The sequence below is a fragment of the Charadrius vociferus genome, unplaced genomic scaffold, assembly GCF_000708025.1.
Source record: "Charadrius vociferus isolate BGI_N301 unplaced genomic scaffold, ASM70802v2 scaffold838, whole genome shotgun sequence".
NCBI classification, from domain to species: Eukaryota; Metazoa; Chordata; class Aves; order Charadriiformes; family Charadriidae; genus Charadrius; species Charadrius vociferus.
Window position 1 is genome coordinate 553,287 of NW_009649487.1, and position 21,111 is coordinate 574,397.

Below are 21,111 nucleotides of genomic sequence, written 5' to 3' on the forward strand. Positions count from 1 at the left end.
TGAAAAGCGAATACATTTTCTCCTCCAGTGTGTCGCATTAGATTTCCAGAGGTGCTCGGCACCAGGTACATGTCATTAGTAACAGTTTGCGTGGTAATGAATCCTTTTATTTCTCTTCCACACAGCTCATGAATACATAAAGAGGCAGGTTTTAGGCGCATCTGGTTCAGCTGCAGGAGCCTCACATAACTTAATTTCGCATCCTCTTCAGTAGGGCAGCAAACCCAGCTGGGGCCAGCCTTAAAGATGCAGGGAGGTTTTCAAAAAAAAGTAAGTAAAATCGAGGCTCCGAGGTGCCTCAGAGATCGCTCCGTTCCCTGCCGGTCTTCCTAGAGATGGGGCATCCTTTGTTTTAGCACAGAGGAAGGGACGCGCTTGAGTTCAGCCAAAAGTTTGCCAGTTTGGGGCAACATCTTTCCGTAACGTGCGGTGGATGGGGCTAACCTGTGTGCCTCATGCTTTTGGTGAAAAAAAAAAAAAAAAAAAAAAAAGCCTCCTTTCCTCTCCCTGGGAGGATGGAGCTGATGCCCACGACTGCAGGTAGTCAGGTCTTTCCCGAAGTGAAAAACTCACAGCCAGGAATTCCGGCTGTGTTAACACCTTTGTTCCGCAGGCGAGGAACCGCTGCCAGCACTCCACCGGCGTAATTGCTGTGCTTCCCCTTCTGAGGTTTTATCTTTCCTAATTACAATTAATTGCTTTGCAATTTTAATAATAATAATAAAAGTCTCACGCTTTTGGCTCTCTGCACCCACCCTTCAGGGCCACGGCTGCAGAGCTCTGCTGCAGGAGGTGTCGAACGGTGACAGCAAGAGGTGGCTGCAAGGGAAGAAGGATTCCCCAGGCGAGCGACAGCGCCTGTGGAGCATGGCTGGAGAAAAAATGAATCATAGAATGGTTTAGGTTGGAAAGCACCTTGAAGATGATCAAGTTCCAACCCCCCTGCCCTGGGCAGGGACACCTCCCACCAGCCCAGGTTGCCCACGGCCACCTCCAGCCTGGCCTTGAACACCTCCAGGGATGGGGCCTCAACAACCTCTCTGGGCAACCTGTGCCAGGGCCTCACCACCCTCACAGGGAAAAACTTCTTCCTAATGTTTAATCTAAACCTGCCCTCTTCCAGTTTAAAGCCATTAAATGAAGCCCAAACCTCCTTGAGCACGCAGCAAATGTGGCCGAGGCCAGACCTGCACAACACCTCACTCACAGAGTACCATGCCTAGATGGCAACTGGAGCTCAAGAGCATTCCTTCAAAGCTTTTTCTCTCACAAGGTACTATCTGCAGCACAGGTCAGCTCCTAGCGAGAAATAAAATGCTGGGAAGATATTAGGCATTCAGATGTCCAGCGTTGCTACGACAGGAGTGGATCTGTAATTCTACATCCAGTAGACCTACAACAGGAGTCAGCTGAAGCCACCAGTGAGCTTAAGCCACCCATTTTAATTGAAAGTTTGAGAAGACAGTGGCTCTAGACAGCATTAGACGGGTCCCACGTTAGGCACGATGCTGCAGAACCACTAGTAACCACGGGCTTCACCTGAATAATGAACTGAAACCCATCACGTCCTGGTGTTATCAGACCTCATGGGCGCAGCAGGGCTCAGCTGGACCTCTTCCAGGAGCAGCAATGCTCTTGCAAAGTCTGGGAAGTCGCTTCTAAATCGAGAGCTGAGCTCTGCGGCAGCGTCACCTCTCTGTGACAAGGTAGGGCTGAGATGTAGGTTGGCTGTGGGAAAATCCAGCCGGACGATGGCAGCTTTGGGGACTGGTTAATGAATAACTGCTCTCTGCCAACATCTGGAGCTGGATGTGCACTGGCTTCTCCCACATTCCGATCACAAGGTGCCTGCTGGCTCCCTGGGAGCAGCCATACCTCCATCAATAGAGACATGTATTGGCTTTATTTGGGTTAAGCAGCACGTGAAAACACATACACGAAGTATTCTTCTTAGTATAAATTTGAAGCTTAAGCCCAGGACCAGAGAGATCCATTTGTCTGCAGCTTTGGTTAAAAGAACAAACTCCCGGTGACATAAAGACACAGGACCATGCAAAGCTGACAGAAGACCAAACCCGAGCGCTAAGCCAGCCCACAGCCCACGCGAGCGCTGCGCTTGCGAACTTGGGAAACGGAGCTACCGAGGGGGACCCTCTGCTTTGTGCGCTGGGGCTTTTCCTGCAACTCATTTCCCAGCGCTGATTCCCAATTCCCCTCGCTGATACGAGCGGGAAGGACGTACCCAGCCCCGCCTGGTCCATCCTAATGGCACCATCCTGTTCTCTTTTCTTCCCACTGCCAGACCCCTCCTGTCTTCTCCTTCTTTATGAGGTAGGGAAGAAGGAAGAATGAAGAAAAAGCAAGGCGTCTCTTGAACTCATTTATGGTTTATGGTTTTTTTTATTTATTTTTGGGCACAACTCCCTCTGTGCTGCCCTGCAGTGCCTCTGCAGACGCTGGGCTTGGCAAAAACAGGGCAGGTTCTTTGGGATGCCTCTAAACCCAGAGCACCTTCACTGAAGTCAGGGTATTCAGTGTTTTGGTTTGACCTGGACGGTTAATAAAAGATGAGAACCTGCCCCTTCTTCACAGTTCAGGTGACAGGGGAAGGTGACATTGTGGTGGTGAAATTAAGTCGGGTGTAACTCAGGTATTTTAGCTCTGCTGCTCACGATGTGACACTGAAACACAGAGCACACCTGGATGCAGGGGAGATGGCTGGAGCTCCCTCTGGCTCTGTCCAGTGATGGTGGGGGCTGAGCTGAGGCCATACCAACTCAGCTCAGCTGTGACCTCAGCCTGAACCTCAGTCCCAGCGGGACAGCAAACCTGGTCCTCCCCCCCAGCCCCGAGCAGCTATTGCAAATGATGCCCCCAGCACACATGGCACACCATATTTTGTGGCTGGAGTGTAAAACAAGCAGGTCCAGCTTCTGTTAAAATGTTTTTCCTTCCCAAATTAATAATAATTTCTCAGCAGAAATTATTGATGGCATTAAAAAAAACCCCAAAACAACCCAACAATACTCATCACTTTTTTCTGCTTATGTATTTTTCTAAACTAAAATAGAGACATGTTATTAAATAGAAAGAATTGCTAGATTTTCTAGATTAAGATGGGAAAATTTAAAAGAACGTTAACTATTTTATTTTTTTATAATAGGGGGGTAAGTAATTTCTTTGCCAATCTGAGCATCCTTTGCCAGGTTGCTGCCACCACAGGTAACTGGATTTCGAGTATTCACAGTGAACAAGTCTCAGCTCCTCATTCATGGGCACCCAAAACACCAAATACCATTTCCTCGTGGGCAACTTGCAAGACTTCAAAAAATTTGGCTAAATATTCCACTTGGATAACTTGGCTAAATATTCCACTTAGATAATTAACAAGCCGGGGGGTCTCAGACTGCCCAAGCCTCTGCGGTATGACATGAGCGGCCACAGGGGATGTTCACCTCCACCATCTGCAACAAGTTTTTGACATAAACTCCTCCAAATTTGCCAGCTGATGGGAGATTATCCCCCCCGCCCCCCACCCCCTGCCCCTGCCATGCTGTTGTGCTGAACACAGATCACAGCGTGTGAGTTTTCTGGAAGAAACCCGTACCGCTGGCACTCGTGATTTTGGGGATAAAACCTCAGAAACGTGAATCAAGGTGAAGAAACCCCGAAGCACCAGAGGCTGGAAATATCACAGGGAGCTCCCCGTTCCCCACGGGGATGCTGCAGTTGGAGACACAGTTTTGGAGAGAGGGAAAGACAGAAATCACAAAGAAAAGTTATTCCGTTACACCCGAAGTGGTGAAGAGGTGTTCGATGAGAAACCTGCCCGCCCCAAAGCTCGGCTTCTTGGACGCTGGTGGGAATCACCAGGGGAGGAACGAGGAAGCAGGACAAACTCTCTGCACGAGGTTTCTCAAGAACGCTCTCTGCAACACAACCACACACAAAAAGCCCCAAACATTTAAGTTAAAAGAGCCGGTCATGCCCGCCACGAGGCCAATATTCAGCATCACCCCACTTCACGCCACGTCTCCACATGAACGGTTTTAAATTGGGCCAAGTTTTAAACCCAGGCCACACAACAAAGCCAACAGGACCCTTCCCAGCCCCATCCTCCCAGTTTGTTATCCCAATAGCTGCAATGCATCCGAAAAAATGCATCTCCATTAATTGCATGCTGCAGCAAAGGCCACAGCAGCTAATTTCAAGGTACCTTTGATAAGCACTGCAAACCTGATGGTGACTCTTCCAGCACAAGACCAGCTTTATACTGGTTTTCACTCCTCCTCAGCGAAGGAACAGTGCTGCCGAACCTTTGGGGTTAACGACAATGGCTTTCACCTGTGCAGTACAGGTGTTCCCATCAGCAGGCTGCAAAGGCATTTCTAAAGGACTCCGCTTTCCTTCTCAGCTACAGAAGACGCATAAATGTATTATACATTTATCAGCTCAAGACACTCGGTTGCATTCCAGGTAACAACTTAACCACAGCACACACCCACCTCGTGCAATACTCCTATGGCCCATTCTATAGAGGAATTAAAAAAGGACCAGTCTGATACAGATCTACTAAAGCACGGGGAAGGATCACTCATTTTCAGGCACAGTTAATTCTCCTGACTTAATCTAATTTAAGCATACACTAAATAAGAGTGCGGGTTAGGCGGGAGGACAAATTCCAGCCTCACCCCCAGCCCACACACCATCAGGAGGCGGCGAGGTGTGATGCTCCGAGCCCCCAGCAGTCAGCATCTCTATAAATCAGGATGGGTTGGTGACATCTCGCTAGAGGCACCCTACCTTTAGCTATTGAGTATGAAATTTTACCCCAAATAATTGCCCTAAGGCTTCAGAGCTGGGTCTCCGGTTCCTATTCTGGTCCCCACAGTGGGTTTTCTTGAATAGCGGGGGGGGAGAAAGCAAGCAGGGCATCCCCTTGGCACAAAAAGTATTCCGCGTGGGTAAACCTGGTTGAAGGGAAGCAGCAGAGTGTTTGGCACCGCTCCTTTGCCGGGGCTCCGTGCAACCAGGCGAGCGTCGGGGCCGCGCTGCCCACCCTCCTCTCCCCACCCGTGTCCACCTACTCCTGCAAACTTCCCCGTTGTCGTTGCTTTTCTTCTCCCTCCCCCTCCACGGGCAAGCGCCCGGGTCACAATTTCTCTGATTCGCCTTGTATCTCCCGCTATAAAAAGAGAACATAATGGAAAAATAATTAAAAAATAAAAGAGAGGAATAAAAAACATCATTTTAAGGGAGAAAGGGGAGGGGGGCCAGGAGATCTGCGGCGCTAGTAGATAACCAGCAGATGTGATTTTTGCAGATAAGCGTAGTAATTTAGATAAATCTGGAGGCTTTAGAGCCTTTCGCTTGCGTTCCTTTTCTTTCTGTCTGATTTTTTTTTCAATTTTATCTTGCAAGTCAAGAGGAGGGGGAGTGAGAAGGAGGGAGAGGGGGGGAAGCTTAATCTTTGGGTAGTTTTTCTTTTCTTTTTAATGTGTTTTTCCCCAGAAGGTGGGATAATGCGAGCCGCTCTCCCCCCCATGCACACACACACACACACACACATGCACACATCCCTCGGGGCTATGTTTTTTAAAAGCGGCGGACAAAAATCAAAATATTTGAAAATGTATTTCATGGTAATTATGTCATATTTCATGGACTGATGCCACTACTGAAAGAGAGCCTGAATGCCTTAATTTGTATAGAAATTGTAATCATTTGTTCATTTCAAGGTGAAAATTGCATTTTTTAATTTAAATTGTATCCTGCGTGATAGTCTATTATCTAGTAAAATTGTCTCCATGTCTGAATGCCTTATATGCAGCTGCAATGCTTGTTACAAATCCAGTTATATTCATAAAAGCTTTGTCGACGTCTCGGGAAATGTGAACAGTTTCTTGTGGGTTTCTTCTCTCTCGTTTTTTCTTTTTTCCCCTCTTCCCTCCCATTCTCATCCTCCCTCCCCTTCCCCCTTAGCCCTTTTTTTTTTTTTCCCTTTCCAGTTGAAATAAACCCATATCTACTATTAATAATAATTAGCCTGGGTATATACAAAAGACAATTCTGTGTGGAATAGGGTGAGGGACGTGCAGAAAGCATTCAGGATTCCTGCTTATTTCTTTATTTCTCAGCGAGCCACCTCGAGGTTGCGATATCGCTGGGGAAGAAGGGACGAGAGAAGGGAAAGAAGATAAAGGAAGGCGATGAGATGAGGGGTGAGGTTTCGCACTGTAAATAAAGCTCAGCCGGAGCCCCGAAGGACGGCACGGGCAGGCAGGGGCAGAGGGACTCGCACTGATGTAAGAGAGAGTCACTTTGGTGTTTCGGAGATTTGGGAGCTCACTTTGCTTCCAGCCCCTGGTTTTGGGAAAGCCCTAATATTTTCTACATTGTGATACATCCTATCCTACAGTGAGACAGCCTTGTCTCTCCCGGTGTCTGCTTCGATCCCCAGTGTGATTTAGGGATGCCCAGAGTCTGCTGGAGGGGAAACAGAGTCTGAGAAGTTAACCGTGATGTCCGAAGCACTGGGAAAAGGCCAGATCTCCTAATCGCTTGTCTTCCGCCGTGCTCAGTCCACATTCGAGCTCCCATGCGGTTTTCCAAGAGGGAACTCGGCCAGAGGGAATCGTAGCCGCCCTCCTGGGCACCCTCAGCTGAGCTCTGCTGCACCCACGCAGCTCTTCACGGAGAAGAAGTCTTCTCCCCCATCCTCTGACCTCTGCTGGGAAGGCAGAGATGGATGCGCCGGCATCTCCCCGCCTTCCCCTCCCTCTCCAGCCAAAGAGCCGAGGACAACCCCGTCTCCCAGCACCCCGCTGTCCGGGAAAACTCAACACACAATAAAGGAGTCATCTCGGAGGAGAGAAATACTGTTCCAGGGATGCACGGCTTTAGGGGATGAACTTAGAGGAATGTTACAGGAATGCAGGATGAGCTTGCTGGCGAGTGTAAATCAGCAAAACCAGTTAAAATTCTGGGCTGGTTTGCACCAGGTGAGAACGTGGCCTGGCCGGGACAGGATATTAATTATATTAATCCTTAAAAAAGAAAGAAATCGGCCTCACAAGGAAATCCTTTTTCAGTCATTTAATTCCCTTTCATACACCTCTCCCCGCTCAGAATACCCTGATTTTATGCAGGTCCACAGCCCATTATAATAAACTTCTCTACACCTGTTCTGAAAAGAAATTGCTCATGAAATGCTGCAAAGCTAAAGGCTGCTGAGCCAAATTTGCCGGCGCGGTCGCTGTCTGACAGGAGCTATAACCACTGAGATGAGCAACAACGGCTCTAAACACGGGTCATGAGACGGGGCTGACCTCTGAGCCAGGCAACCATCCCCCGAGGATTAAGGCTTGGGAAGGGGGCGGGGGGGGGTGTACCGAAATGCTGTTAGCACGGCGGTTCCTGCAGAGATGCATTTGGTTGGGGATGCTTTACGTGCATGTGCGGGTGTCTTAGGGTTTCTGCAATCATGCCTTTGGCAGCTTCATTCGTAATCTCCCCTCTTCATCAGAGAGATCTGGAGGGTGTAAACAGCTAAAATATCTGTAGGTGAAATACATGGTGGACCCCGCGTCTAAGGGGCCGTTGTAGGGCAGGAGGCACCGCTCGTGGAAAGCGATGGAGCTGGCGAGAAGCAGGTAGAAGACAAGACAGTATGGAGGAACTGCCCTCCCAAAAAAAGATGTGTCAATACACTCACCGTCCCCTCCGCCTTGCTATCTGACAGGTTGCAGCGGCTGTACGCGAGACATCCAAATTCATTTCACTGGGAACTTACAGCAGGGGTTGAGCCGGAGGGGAAAGGCTGATATTTTCCAGCGAGTTCCTGCCGTAAGGAGGACTTAGAGAGCTCCGAATGGGTGCTCTGCGCTTCCCAGAATAGGAAGGCACTGATGCCACTTGGAGCTGAGCAAAAGTCACAAGCAAGTTCTAAAAGTCTCGGTGCGTGGCTTTAAAGAGGAGGGACGGGTGCCTGGAGAGGGAGATAGGTGCTGGGGCATATCGTCTCAGTTTCCCTCGAGACTTTCCTAAATTAGGCATCGCCTGCACATTTTCATGGTCCCCAGGTCACACTTTCAAAATGAATTTTCAGCATCAATACAAAAGAGAATACTAACCCCTCCCAAAAAAACCCTCTCTCGGCTTTCACACCCTGCAGGGTTAGGCTTTCTGCCTCCCTTTTCTCTTATCTTTATCACACCGTAGCTGAGATTTGGGGACTGGTCAGCTGAGATGTGAACTAGACTCAAGACGCTTAAAACAACGTGATCCTGCATATGTCACTCAACCTTCATCCGTCTGTAAAACAGCTTTGGAAGCCAGCGATGTGGATGCTAACGTGATGGTAGAGAGGAAAGATTAAAGCTGGTTTAAACAACTTTTCCTGAAACATTTTGGTTTTATAATAAGGAATTTTTCCAAATTATTTTAATTATTCAGTTTTTGATAAAGAGAAAGGAAGAAAATCTTCAGTTTCTAAAAAAAAAATAAAAGGTTTTAAATCTCAGGTTAGAAAGGCTAAAATGTTTTGCTTCCCCTCCAGGTTGTTCTCTTTTCTTGCACGCCTTAAAAAATGAAAAAGAATCTGAAAAGTGGAATCAACCTCAATATTTCAAATATTTTTATCTATTCCTCATATTTCCTCTGAGAAGAATACTTGTGATAATGTAAATACGTTCAATGTTTTTTTTGAGTAATTCATAAGAAAAGTGCTAGTTACCCTGCCGAGTGCTTCTGCCCTCCGAAACGACATACCGTTGAGAGATATATATGTGCTCTGCGTCTCCGCTCGCTTGGAGTCGCACTGCCCTGGGCTGTCTCCAGCTGCTACACGCGCAGCTCCAGGGGAATATGCAGCGTTAAGGGGAGGCTGCAGGGAGCGCACGGGCGATGGCTCAGGTCGCAGAGGGCTTTGCTGGAGCACGTACGAAACCCACATTAAAAAAAAGAAAGAAAAAAAAGTAAATAAAAAGCAGAGCAGGAAAGGCGCTTGGAGTTACCCCCCACCGGGGCAGAGGAACAGCCCCTCTCACGCAAAGCACCGGCGGCCGTACGCAGCACATGGGGTCAAGTCCAACAACGCGGCACCAAAACGGACATGAGGCAGTGACCGGGGTCAGCGCCGTGTCCCCAGCCTGCAGGATGCGACTCGTTGGCAAAAGTTAGCAGCTGGTGTCAAATTGACTTGCATTTGATTTATCACCGGCTTATCGGCAGATTAAAGTTGACGACAGCTTAGAGCCATAATTGACCGGTGATAGTTGTAGCAGGAGCTGTATCGGCCTGAGCAGCTCCCTCGTGGGCTAGCTTGCGCCCTTGATGTCTTTCAGAGGGCAACGGATCGACTCCGGCAAGGCCTGGGAAATATCCTGTGCTCCTCAGATAAGGTTTGAATCGCTAGGAGAGAAGATGAGGAGCTCAGGGAACAGTTGAGGGCAGTGTTGAAACGCTTGCCACTACAGGGCCGGCGGCAACGGAGCCTGAACGTGACCATCACTGGAGCAAAGTCATTTCTGGGAGGGCTGGTGAGAAAGCACGAAGCTGGTACTTTCCAGCAGCAGGCCAGCACAGATTTAAAAACAGGGATGTGGCTAGAAATAATGTTCTCCTGGTTTAGGGCTCCTGGAAAACGACGGTCCCGTCCTCTACAACCCCCTCCACGTGCGAACGCACAGTGTGGCCGATTTGGCCATCGCCAAAACTTGCCGGCTCCGAGGTAAAAATCAAAGTGCCGCTAGTGAGTGCAGATCTAAGGAGGGAAGGGGGGGGTTCAGTGCAGGCAAAATTTGCAGACGCCAAATCTAATTCCCTTAGGATGCAGCCAGGAAGCTGGGGCTAACGCTGCTGCTCTGATGGCTGAAGTCGGTTATGGTTCTTACACAAAGGCGTGCATCTCCGTTTCACAATTATCACAAAAAAAGGGGATTTCTGGCAGCACGGTGCCCTTGGCATCATGCAAAAGAAGTGGTTCTCATCCTTTTCCCCATTTGGAGACCTGTAATATTTTCCAGGGGTCCCCATCGAGGCCCTGAGAGCCCACCAAAGCTTCAGCCTGTGCAGTCCCGGCATGCCCAGAGCTGCCCCAGCCCTGGGGCCAGGCACCCCGCAGCCCCCCGCCTCGCTGCTGGGGTGGGCAACCCTTGGCTCCCCTCTCCCCCATTTTCCCATTTTCCTCCCAAATGTGAATTTGGGCAGGAAAATGGAGGGGGGGGGAGGGGGGGAGTCACACCCACGCCTTACCTGCACTAGGACAGGCTCCACTGCCCAGCGTTTCTTTCTCTAGGACTTTCCTGCCTCAGTGAGGGAGGCTGATTTTCTTAGCAAAAAGGCTTTTCCTCACCCTAATGGAAAGGAGAACTGTCACCAGGGTTTCTGTATCCCGTCTAACCTGAAGGTAGCTTTGCCGGGCACTAAGAACAGCTTCAGAGGCCCGTTGCGCCCAGGGGACTGCAGACAACAGCAGACAACTCCCAGTGAAGGTCTCTGCCCGAACCCGGGGCTCCGTATGGCTCAGTGTTTCTTCAAAGACATAGTACCGAGGGGAGCAGGATGCTGTTAAGATTGAAAGGATCTCAGCGGGTGCTGGATACGGGACTAACTCTGATGCTAGCTGCGACCAGCGGTGTGCGCGTGAAGTGAGGAACGCCGGCGCGAGCAGAGTTTGCAAACGCTAAAGCCCTCGTTTCCCCGCTGAGCCCTCTCGCGCCGGTGGGAGACTCCAGGCTGGCAGATTGCTGCCTCTTTTGCTCACAAAAGACAAAGGCGTGAGCAGCATCTCCTCCCACGGCTGCAACGTCTTATCTAACGGTGATCTCATCGGGGTTTGGGAAGCCAGTTAGCTCCCGTGGACTGATCCCTCTGCTCAGAGGCCACCAGAAAGAAAACCCAGTGACTAATTAGGAGAGTTTCTGTGTGCGGATATGTGTCCAGCACGACTTGGATGAAGATCAACTTATTTTACGGAGAGCCAAAACGTCTTCAGATGGAAACAGCTTTTGAATTCAGTGCTTTGTTTAAAGGCAAAATGCTTTATTACCGATTGCCGAAGCCCCGAGCCATGTACTCCTCCGTAGAGTTTCAAAATATTTTTCCGCTTGTTGATGCTGCGCTTTGGCCTTTAACGAAAGCCAGGTGCCTGCCGAGCTGGGAGTTACCACGGCAGCGCGGTCCCAACCTGGCCTGCGCAGCCCGCCTCCCTCTGCCTGCGCAGGAGCTCGCTGAAAATGAATGCATAAAGAAACGGTTTGTATTTAGAACAGGCCAGGTAATTGTTCTTCCCTTGCGAAAAGTCACAGCGGAATTCAATGTTTTCTTTATTTATGTAGCTCTTTCACGTTTGCATTAACGAACGGAGTGCACAATTTTTCCTTTTTAGCGAAAACATCTGTAGTTTGTATGTGTGTGTGAATATTTTGCATGTAGCAGCTTTTCCCCTTGTGCTTGGCAAGCTGCAGAGCGAGTTAAGCAAACAAGCCACCCAAAGACACTTTTAATCCTTTTTTTTTTTAATGTATAACAGTTATGCCTGAGTTACAGAGAGACACCTACAGGCAGCAGGTAGTTAAAGCAAATACCAGTTTCTCTTTCTACTATACTACTCCATATAGCTGAATAAATTATGGTGCGATTATATATATACACACGCACGCACGCAGGCACACAGGCGCACGCACACATCCTCACACGCAGGCATACACATGGAGCAAAATGGCTATGAGTCAAACACAGAAGCAACATATCCGCAGTTACTAGGAATAAGGAATGTCCTATAGTGCTATGTAGATACTCCCCAGGTGGGTATATGGAGGTGTTAGGGATGACGGGTTAGAAGCATTAAATACACAAAGTCTCTGAGCGACAGGAGCCAATCTGCTGAGTTACTGGACACAGTGAGGCAATGTCCATTTTGTGGGCTCAGGACGGCGCTGAGGTGAAGGCAGGGGCGCGGGAGGGGCGCGGGGAGGTCAAAGAAACCCACTCGGCATTTTTCCTTTCCCCCAAGGATGTCAGTTCTCGTCTGCAGGCGTGGAAGAAACATCAACCTGAGAGAACGCCTCTGGAGTGTGTCCCTTCGCTTGGTGGTTTGTTTGGATGAGGTGCAGGACGATTTTGGGGATTCCCAGGCACCCTCAGAGTCACCAGTAGTCGAGTATCTGCTCAGTCCCCATTTGGTCTGCTTCGAGCAACTGCGACCGCACGTTCTTCAGGGTCCTGCTGTCCAACGCTTCTCTGCTGCTGATCGCTACTCTTCCACGCTTGGTTTTGTTTCGCCTTCAAGGCACCTCCCTCTGTTCTGTCCCCCCCTTCCCATCCCACCCTCTCCCCCAAGTTTGTCTCTTTTCAGCAGAACTGAGGTTGGCAACCCATAAAACAAAACAAAACAAAAAATACTTTGACTTTCATACATGAACGTACCTTAAAACAAAACAAAGAAACCAAAAAAATCCCCAAATCAAACCCATCCCACCCCAAAGATTCTGGAATGTATTTTGAAACACACAATAGGCAAATTTCTACAGTTCATCCCCCCTCCCCCTTTTTTTTTTTTTCTTTTTTAACTAGCACGGCACTCACTGTGTTTTTAGTATAAAAAAAAAAGTCAACTTTCTATAAACATACAGCACATGACCAAATTTCCAACTAATGTACAAAGTGCGACCACGAGGGAAAGGTCAGAGAATAGCTATTTGCGCTAGCATGGGGCGGTTTTCATATTCCTCTAAGAACTCTATTTACAGCAGTGCCCGGGTGTTCACGGACTTTCTGGTGAAGGTAATTGGCAAATAGGTTTCTACAGTGCTCCCTCTTTTTAATACTTTTTAACTTTCGGGGTCCTGCACTCTGCGCTGAGCTCAGCCAAAGTCCTCCTCGACAACACGCTCGTGGCGAGGACCGACTGTCCACTGTTGAGGGATGCTTGGGAGACGCGTACGCACGCACGGGAGAATAGATAACGGCGGGGAAAAGAGAGCTGACAGGTTTTTGTGAGCAGGAGCAGCGGACAAGCAATTCTCATGGCAAACTGAAACTTCCCTTCTAGTTTAGCAGGCAGCTAGGAATGCGTTTGGTCAGAAACTTCAGTATAAAGAACAAGAGATTGCAACTGCCTGGGGCGGATACGGGGCCAACAACCCCCATCTGCAAACTCCATCTTCCAGTGGTAAGGAGGATGTCGTTTGGAAGGTGTACCCAGACCGGGTGATTATCAGCATTTGGCCACTTAAATACTATTAAACGCGGCAGGCAAGAAAATCGCGTGCTCTGTTGTTTTAGCAATTGGCTCAGAATGATACTGAGACACAGGAGCAAATTCAAACAGGCGCTTCAGTCATTAATCCCTACGCTGGCGTCTGTCACAGAGACACCCGTGCTCTCACCCTCAATCCCCCAGTTCAGGTGTGGCTGAAGGTTACTCTTGTTGGGGATGACATTTAAGCCAGGGCTGGAATTCAAAAGGGATTTCTTCCTTAGATCAGCTCTAAAGCGTAAACATCATAAACCAGCGTCTTTTGTTGCTTTCTGAGATCTGGAACTGGTGCTAAGCAGGGAGAACGCTTCCAATAATGCGACCGGTCCAAGGCTCCTCAGTCACCTCAAGGAAATTGGTACCTTTGGCCTCACCTATTCATCCAGCTGTAGGTGCTATATATTCCCCTGAGAAAGGATGCAAAGAATGAACGCTTCAAGTGCTTCAAAAGCTTTGTGATCCAAGGAAAGTCTTTCGCAACCAGAGGGAAGCTTTATGTGTGATACAGCTGGACAAGCAGAGGCTGATTTGGGATCTGTAGACCATAAATGACAGCAATACAGCCTCTGGATGCAGATGTTGCGTCACATAGAGCTTCTGCGCAGAAACATGCACGTGAGCGTGTGAGAGGCAGAGCAGCCAAGCTGGTGTATTAATATGCTTTTAGGAACGTAGAGCGGGCTCTGTCACAGCCATAAAGCAAAGCTGATGAAAGCCATATGTGGCTCTGATAGGATGCTGAGCAACGCAAGAAGCAAAACTCTCTTTTGGTCAGAACAGGTACTTTGTCCACACGGCTCAAGAGAAAGGGGCTCGGTGGTTCATGATAAATTATGTCGGGGCAAGGCAGGGGATAGCTTCCCCAGAAAAATGTTGTTTCAGCTGCAAAAACAAGATCAGATTGTTTGAGAAGGATGGAAGAAGCAGCAGCAAAAGAAGAGAGCCCAAGAGAAGCGGCTCCTTTAACAACCTAGGAGCATATGCTAGACCAGAACTCATCCGACCACGCGGTCCCCCGTTATCACCAGTGGACAAAAGCAGACGTTCATTATCCTAAAGTAGACATATAAAATAGTAAGTGTATATAAACGCTAACAGTCTGTAGATGACTTTAAGTACTGCCTGTTGCTATTGGACTTTACACATCAGCCACTGGCTGCCACAGATTCTGTGCATCGGGGTGGTTATCTCAGCAGCAGCTTTCCTTGTCCTCTCCAGGGCAAATTTCAGTGCGTTTTTGAAGTGAGCCCCCTCAACACAGGAAGGTGAGGGGAAAAAAGTCTGTAATAGCAGACATCTGCTTACGAATGATCAAGGATCATCATCAGCAGCAAAAGGGAAACTATTTAAAAACACACGTGGGTCATGACTTAGCAATAACCTCTTATTGTTGGCTGCTTTTATGTGAGCAGTGTGATGAGCAGAATCGTGAGCCGATAGACAGGCGAGAGCGCTGGCTGCTACAGAAAAGTGGGGTGATAAATCCAGAGAACAAGATCTGGCTTAGAGAGAGAAAGGTTCCACCACCAAAATGAAAAGCAGAGGGAAGGACTGAGAGATCGAGTTGTACAGAATAGGACAGGAAATGAGAGGAGTGGGGGAAGAGCTGGGAGGATGGAGGGGGGCAAGCATTTCTCCTGGCAGCTAAAGTATGCCATTGGTTAAGGAAAATCTTTTCCTGCAGTACAGATAGGTGCAATGTTGCAGCTGAGAGCACCTTTCCTTCCTAGCTGCTGTAAGAAAGACTCTTCAGGTCATCTCCCCTCTGACTCCACGGCCACATTCATCCCTCAGTGAGAGGCAGTTGTGAGAAAGCACCTTCAAAACAAGCACCACTTTCTTTCAGGTGGTCCTTTACCTGTAGAAGAACCTGGCTTTGCATACTAACCCCTCCAAGCAGGCAGCTAACGAACACCTCTGACTCTTCCCTCTCTTGTCTTTGCTCTCATGGCCAGCTTCTCTCCTGCTGACTGAAAGAAGGGCCACTGACAGTCCTCGCCCTTCTCGACTGGACGGGCAAAAGCTCCGACGCGATCGGGTGTATCTGATGCCCTTCCTCTGTGCGTGCAAGGCCAGCGGTCGCTATCACATCTCCTGCTGCTAGCTGATGCCCATGTCTTTTCAGTCATAATCAGGTCTAAATTGGTCCCTAAGAGGAAAAGTAAATGTTGCTCGTGCCTGTGCCCATAATCTCCAGTCCTCATGCCGAAATTTACATTTACGCTTTCCAAAGGTCCCAGGCTGGACGGACTTACATCCTGCCCCTGCTTAGCAGCAACCTGGCCTGCTTCGGCCCTGCTTTGGGAAGCCATCAGGGAGAACAGAAGGGTAGAGTGGGGTGGGGAAATTTGCTGTCACTTTAATGTTTTCCTGGTTTTGTTTGTCCTTGTGGTTTGTTTTTGTTTGTTTGTTGTTTGTTTTTTTTTTTTAAACAAGTTCTTATATTTGGTCCATAGGTCTTCTGTGGTCCCGAATTATATCACCCTTAATGATCGGCTTGGTTATTCCTTCCTATACAACATTCACCAAATTTACAGCAATGGAAAGAAAAGGAAACAAAATGAAACATTTCTTTTTTTTTTTTTTTACAAAGAAAAAAAGATCAATTTGGCTTTGACTATGCCAACTACCTAGATCAATGGAAAGTCCTTAAGTGTGGGCAAAATGCCATGGCCAGGTAGGTTAGAGGGAGGGCATGAACTCGGGGTTAATAAATGTACCCAACCCGCTGTCTCTGGCCACAAGAGGAGTCAGGTCACAGAGGCCAGGCTTGCCTCTGAGAAGAGTGCTCTGGGAGGAGGTGGATACTTGGAGAGCCCTCCCCCTCTTTCCCGTCTCCTTCACAGCTCAAGTTGGTGCAAGGTGGAAGGGAACTGGGAAGGAGTAGGGTCCGGGTACAGGTAGATCCCTGGAAGGCTGGTGGTGTTTTCTCCAGTGGTACCAAGTTGCTGGAGTGGGTTGTTGGCACAGTCGGACTCTTCAGTAAGCTTGGCCTGTCTCTACTGGTAGGAGGCCCAGAACGGCTGAATGTTCTCCCAGCTTCATCCTACGCTGTGTAGACAGACTCACGTTCTTGGCCAAATAATCAACAGCGGCTGAAGAGGAGGGGAAACAAAAGGAGGGTGAGAAAACAGCACAACATTAGCATTTAGTGGAAATGAGGCTTTCAGCGTCAAAAGGCATGTAACCAACAGACCCTGCAGACTGGTTCTTACAAAGAGAGGCCCAGTGCAACGGTTGTCACAGACATGAGGGTCCTGCTGCACTCCTAGGAAAAACTGCAAACAGACGATGGTCCTGTCAGAAACACCTAGGTAGGTCTCCACTGACCCACTGAAAAGAACTAAAACTCTACTTCTGCCATGGCAAATGGTGTTTCCACGGGAGCTGCCTGAGGACGAGCCTGAGCAGAAAGCCAGCGGGATGAGCCTTCGTCTCACCTCCCTGTATCGTCTCACAGTGACAAAAGCCAACTCCTGCACTTAGTGATGCTGGTGTAAATGAGTCCGGAGATTTCAGTGGAAGCTTACCAAGTCTGGACAGGGCTTGAATCTGACTCATCCACTGCGTGCTGACTCACGTCTGCGAGCTCTGCTGCCTGCCTTCATTCACCCTTCCTAAGGGCTTTGCTTATCTCCATCTGGGTGAGAAACGCGGCCACAACTCCTGAGGCGATGCGTGAACCTGTATCCCAGCTCGCCTGCCTGCCCCATGGTCTGAGGGGGAAGAGGACTGGGGCAGGATGGTGACATTGCTCATTAGCTGAGCTTCACTCAAAGTCTCTCCCTTTCACTGGCTTTAATGTCTCAAATTAGATTAATAAGGAGCTGGCAGGAGATGTACAATCGGTGCCAATGAGTAAACAAATTTCAGCCATCAACGTCTTGTCAGACGCCTGCCCCAGAGGAGGTCCCTTCCAGACACAAATTCTTATTAGACTTGTCATATCTATTAGAATTCCTTTCACGCTTCTGCGTTCCATCACCGGCATCATTAACACAGCTCCGGCCTTTGGGAACCGCAAGGACCACATTAATCTGGCATCTCTGCTCCTCACCGGCTGGGACAGCACAGGCTGTGCAAGCGTTGGCAGGCTGGCGCGCTGGAAGCGAGCAGGCTCGGCACGGGGTGAGTTATCCGGGGCCGAAGCAGGACCTGCCGGGGAGCACGGCTTCTGCAGGCGGCACGGTCTGAAAGGAGCTGAGTTAAGCAAGTGGAGCTGGCACTCCTCGGGGACTGGGATGCTGGAGTAGCTCAGCTCGAGCACTGGGCTCTGTAACGTGTTACGGTGCCTCTAGCTTCAAGTAGGCTTAGACCCCAAGCTACGGCTCTTTCCAGACCTTATCAGCTCGGTCCCCTGGTATTTCAGGTAACCACATTAAATAATGTCTTTGAGAGGCTGTAGGTAAAGAACAAATTCACTCCTTGGACATGCTCTGTGTGTGTGTGCTGTTGTGCCTCTGTGTGTGTTGTCACTTGTGCTCTGGCTGAACTCGGGTGGGTGCTTGGGAAAGGAGGGGGGTGAACGGTCAGAGCCGATCATCCTGCTCTGGGCAGCACCCAGCAAAATGGAAATGGCATCGTTGTGAAAAAAAACCAAACCAAACCAAACCACGCTAAACTCTCAGTATTGCTTTTTGTGCCAGTGGGAAGAGTTCAAAGGCACCAGGGTGTCCCACACCAGAAGTCAAAGACATGGTTTGTTGGTTTGATACAATAGAGACCAAAATAAAACCAGAAACCTACCAAAAGTACTCTGGGTGTTTATTTGCTTATGTGAGAGAGAAAGTGTGTCTGGTTTTGTGTTTCTAAAACAGACAATAAGGAGAAGAGAAGTGGGGAGAGAGAGATTCTCTGCAGGCCAGCTCCAAAGTCTATCAAAGCTACAGAGTTCTTATTTAGAAGCCCTGGTTATGTCCCCTGTTGCACAGAGCCTGCTCCCACCACAGCAACCCCCCCATTTTTATCATATCAGCGCTCACTAAAAAGAGTTTTGATTTTTTTTGCCGCATCATAGAAGGAAGAAACATATGATCCCAACTGAACATCAATAAATAATGATCTTGTGGAGGTCACCTCACACCGATCGGCATTTAAACAGCATTTGAAAAGAAGCAGTGAAGAGTTAGAAAGCAGGAGGAATTAGAAGTATCTGCTAAATACAACATGCGCCGAGAAAGACAAGAAAAAATGTTGTTATATCAAGGTCAACTTCAAGTAAGTGATTGCTCTAACAGGACTAATTACCAATGAAAACTGTTTCCTCGCATAGAGATTATTGTAAATGGCGCTGATTATAAGAAAGGTTTATAGTGAAGTGGTGACAAGTGGACTTATATATTGCCTGTACAGAGCTGTAAATACAAATATCTATACACATCTGGGCACACATGCAGGATTTGCTGCTTAACTGAGATCCCACCGTAGAACAGCTACGGTTGGTTTGTGCTGCATCTGCCACGCAGCGTGGCGCTGGCTTTGGCTGTCAGACTTGCCGTCACGCTGGGGGTGACTCCAGCTCCCAGCACTGGGAAGCAGTGGCACTGTGGATGGTGCGTGATGGTTTCTCACCTACCTTCCTTGCCCCGGCAGGAAGAATGCTTTCCTGACGAGCTACCTGCATGTCTCTGGGTATAGGGCACGTCTGGACTAATTCTGTCGGCCACGCAAGACTTGCCGCTGGGCACAGGTCCGTTGGCAGCCTGGACTCTCGTACAGGAAAACATTCCTGTTCTGAGCCGAGCCCAGTGGGCTCTAAACTGGGCTTGTAAATTTAATGGGTGTCTAGCAGAAAAGAGGGAGCCATGCCACAGAAATCAAGAAAGAGGGGCAAATAAAACAACATAAATAGGGCTGCATGAGCAGTTTTTCACCAGCATAAGGAGAGGCCCAAGTAAAAATTCCAGCAGCAAACCAAGACAAACCCTTCTTTCTCTTTCCTTCTCCTTTGCTGGTCTCTCTCTCTCAGAAAATGTAGCTCGTCCTCCTTATTTTATTTTTTACACACATGGGTGTGACTAACGTCTTGCCCAAGGGAATCTTTATTGGAAATACATGGTATTGGAATTTGTTTAAGATTTTTATCAATAGCACGTGTGTCCAGCCTCACATCCAGAAGCGAGGGGAAGGTCAAGGGGTCACAGATCAAACTCCCGAAAAACAAAAAAAGGAGGGGTGGGGGGAAGCTGCTATTGATCCCGTCTGCCGCCACAGCCGGTTCTCATTTAGCTGTAGAAGTTAAAGACATTAAAGGGCTGTGACGGAGAGGGGAATAAAAAGCCACAGCCAAATGGAAGGAAAGGTCACTGAGGACAAGCTATGGGCAAGCAGGAGCGCTCCTGGAGGAAGAGGATGCACCTTTAACCCTCCGCGGATCACTCTCTCACAACACCACACTTATTATTAGTTTAACACTGGCAGGTGAGCCCTTTGCCAGGCTCGCTGGTGTTTTTGTGACCCAACCATTCTGAAGGAGAAACAGACCCTCCCAGGGTCCCTCTGCCTTTCGGGTGTGAGGTTTGGGTTCAGGATTACAATCCCAGTCTCACTTCAGCTTTCCAGAACCACAGCCCAGTTGACACGCATTAGCTTAATGTATTTTGTAGCAAAACCTCCGGGCATGGACCCAGCCCTTACCTTATGGAGGGTTGGGGAGGAAGCGACACATACAGTTTTGTGTCACTAAAGGACGGCATTAAAATCCCAGCTTTACTTTGGCTGAGCAGGATGAACACATTGTAGGGCTTTGGGAGAAGCAAGAATTGGAGAGGGGAAAGGAGAGAGGTCTGGAAGTTGTCCTTTCCTAATAGAAATGTTTTACCTAAAATATTTCAATTGGGACTTTTGAATTGGACTGCAAGAGTGTTGAGGAGGCTGCGTGGAGCAATCTCCATCTGTGTCTGGCGAGTAGAGTCCCATTTTCTCTCTAGATGGACAGATTTCCATGGGAACCCCTTCCAATACAATATCCATACCTTCTTACATTCCCTCCCTCTCTTCTCCTGTTCCCTAAACAGGGGGAATACAATCAGTGCACTTACTTTGTCCATACTGTCCATATTGGTAGCCAGCCACTGGGTCCACACTGTAACTGGTGGTGCTGTAGGTGGGAGGACAGTAGGACTGGGAAGTCGGGAGGCTGTCCACGGATTTGATGGAGTCGCTCCGCTGGCTGCAGCTGGCAGAGATGGAGTTGGTGGTGTCCAAGCCACCGTGAAGGGGAGAAATGGAGAAGTCAGCCTGGGGTTGCGGAGGAACCCCGCTGGGGTTGCTCAGGATGCTCATCACCTGGAAAAACACAGGAGACAACACGTCGATGTCTGGAGGAGAAAGGGTACGTGTGCAGCTGCCTTCATGCATACCAGAGAGAAACAGTCTACATATAATGGTGCTCTATCAGTACAATATACAATATCAATACAGGTTTGGCCAGGCTGGAGAATGAAGGCCTGCTTCCACCAAATAACAACAGACAGACCCCACAGTTGGCTCCTCTGTCTCTAATGCTTTATTTGAGAGACCTTGATAGGGATAATTGAGAAGTTCCTTCAGAGCACTCTCAATCTTTGTTCCTTCTTTGCTGACCTGCCAACGTTAGCTGTGCTGTTCAGAATGAACACTGGAGAAAGGAATAAACTTGGGAACTTGGGACTAACCTGCTCAGCACGCGCTGCCATGAACTAGCATCCCCTCCCTTCCTACGCACAGCCCTCGCAGAAGAGGAGACACATAAAACAGGGAGCAAAACTCTACATTTTCAGAAAGGGACACTGAAGACAGCCCCTTTCTTTGGAAGTCTGAGTGGGGCTCGGTTTGCAAAGGTCCCGAACCAAACCAGACGCAAACCCTTT

The 21,111-nt window shown here is 48.8% G+C and overlaps 1 protein-coding gene across 4 annotated transcripts in view; it reads right to left on the minus strand.

Moving 5' to 3' along the window:
- Positions 1 to 15,850: 15,850 nt before the first annotated feature.
- PAX7 (paired box 7) overlaps positions 15,851 to 21,111 on the minus strand; it is a 101,566-nt gene continuing 96,305 nt past the window's right edge. For all 4 annotated transcript variants that reach the window (XM_009889979.1, XM_009889976.1, XM_009889978.1 and 1 more), the window contains 2 exons: positions 20,302 to 20,548; positions 15,851 to 16,356 (listed from right to left, as the gene is read on the minus strand). In XM_009889979.1, the coding sequence (XP_009888281.1) occupies positions 16,241 to 16,356; positions 20,302 to 20,548 (363 nt within the window). In that variant the 3' untranslated portion in view covers positions 15,851 to 16,240. The remainder of the gene's footprint in view (positions 16,357 to 20,301; positions 20,549 to 21,111) is intronic.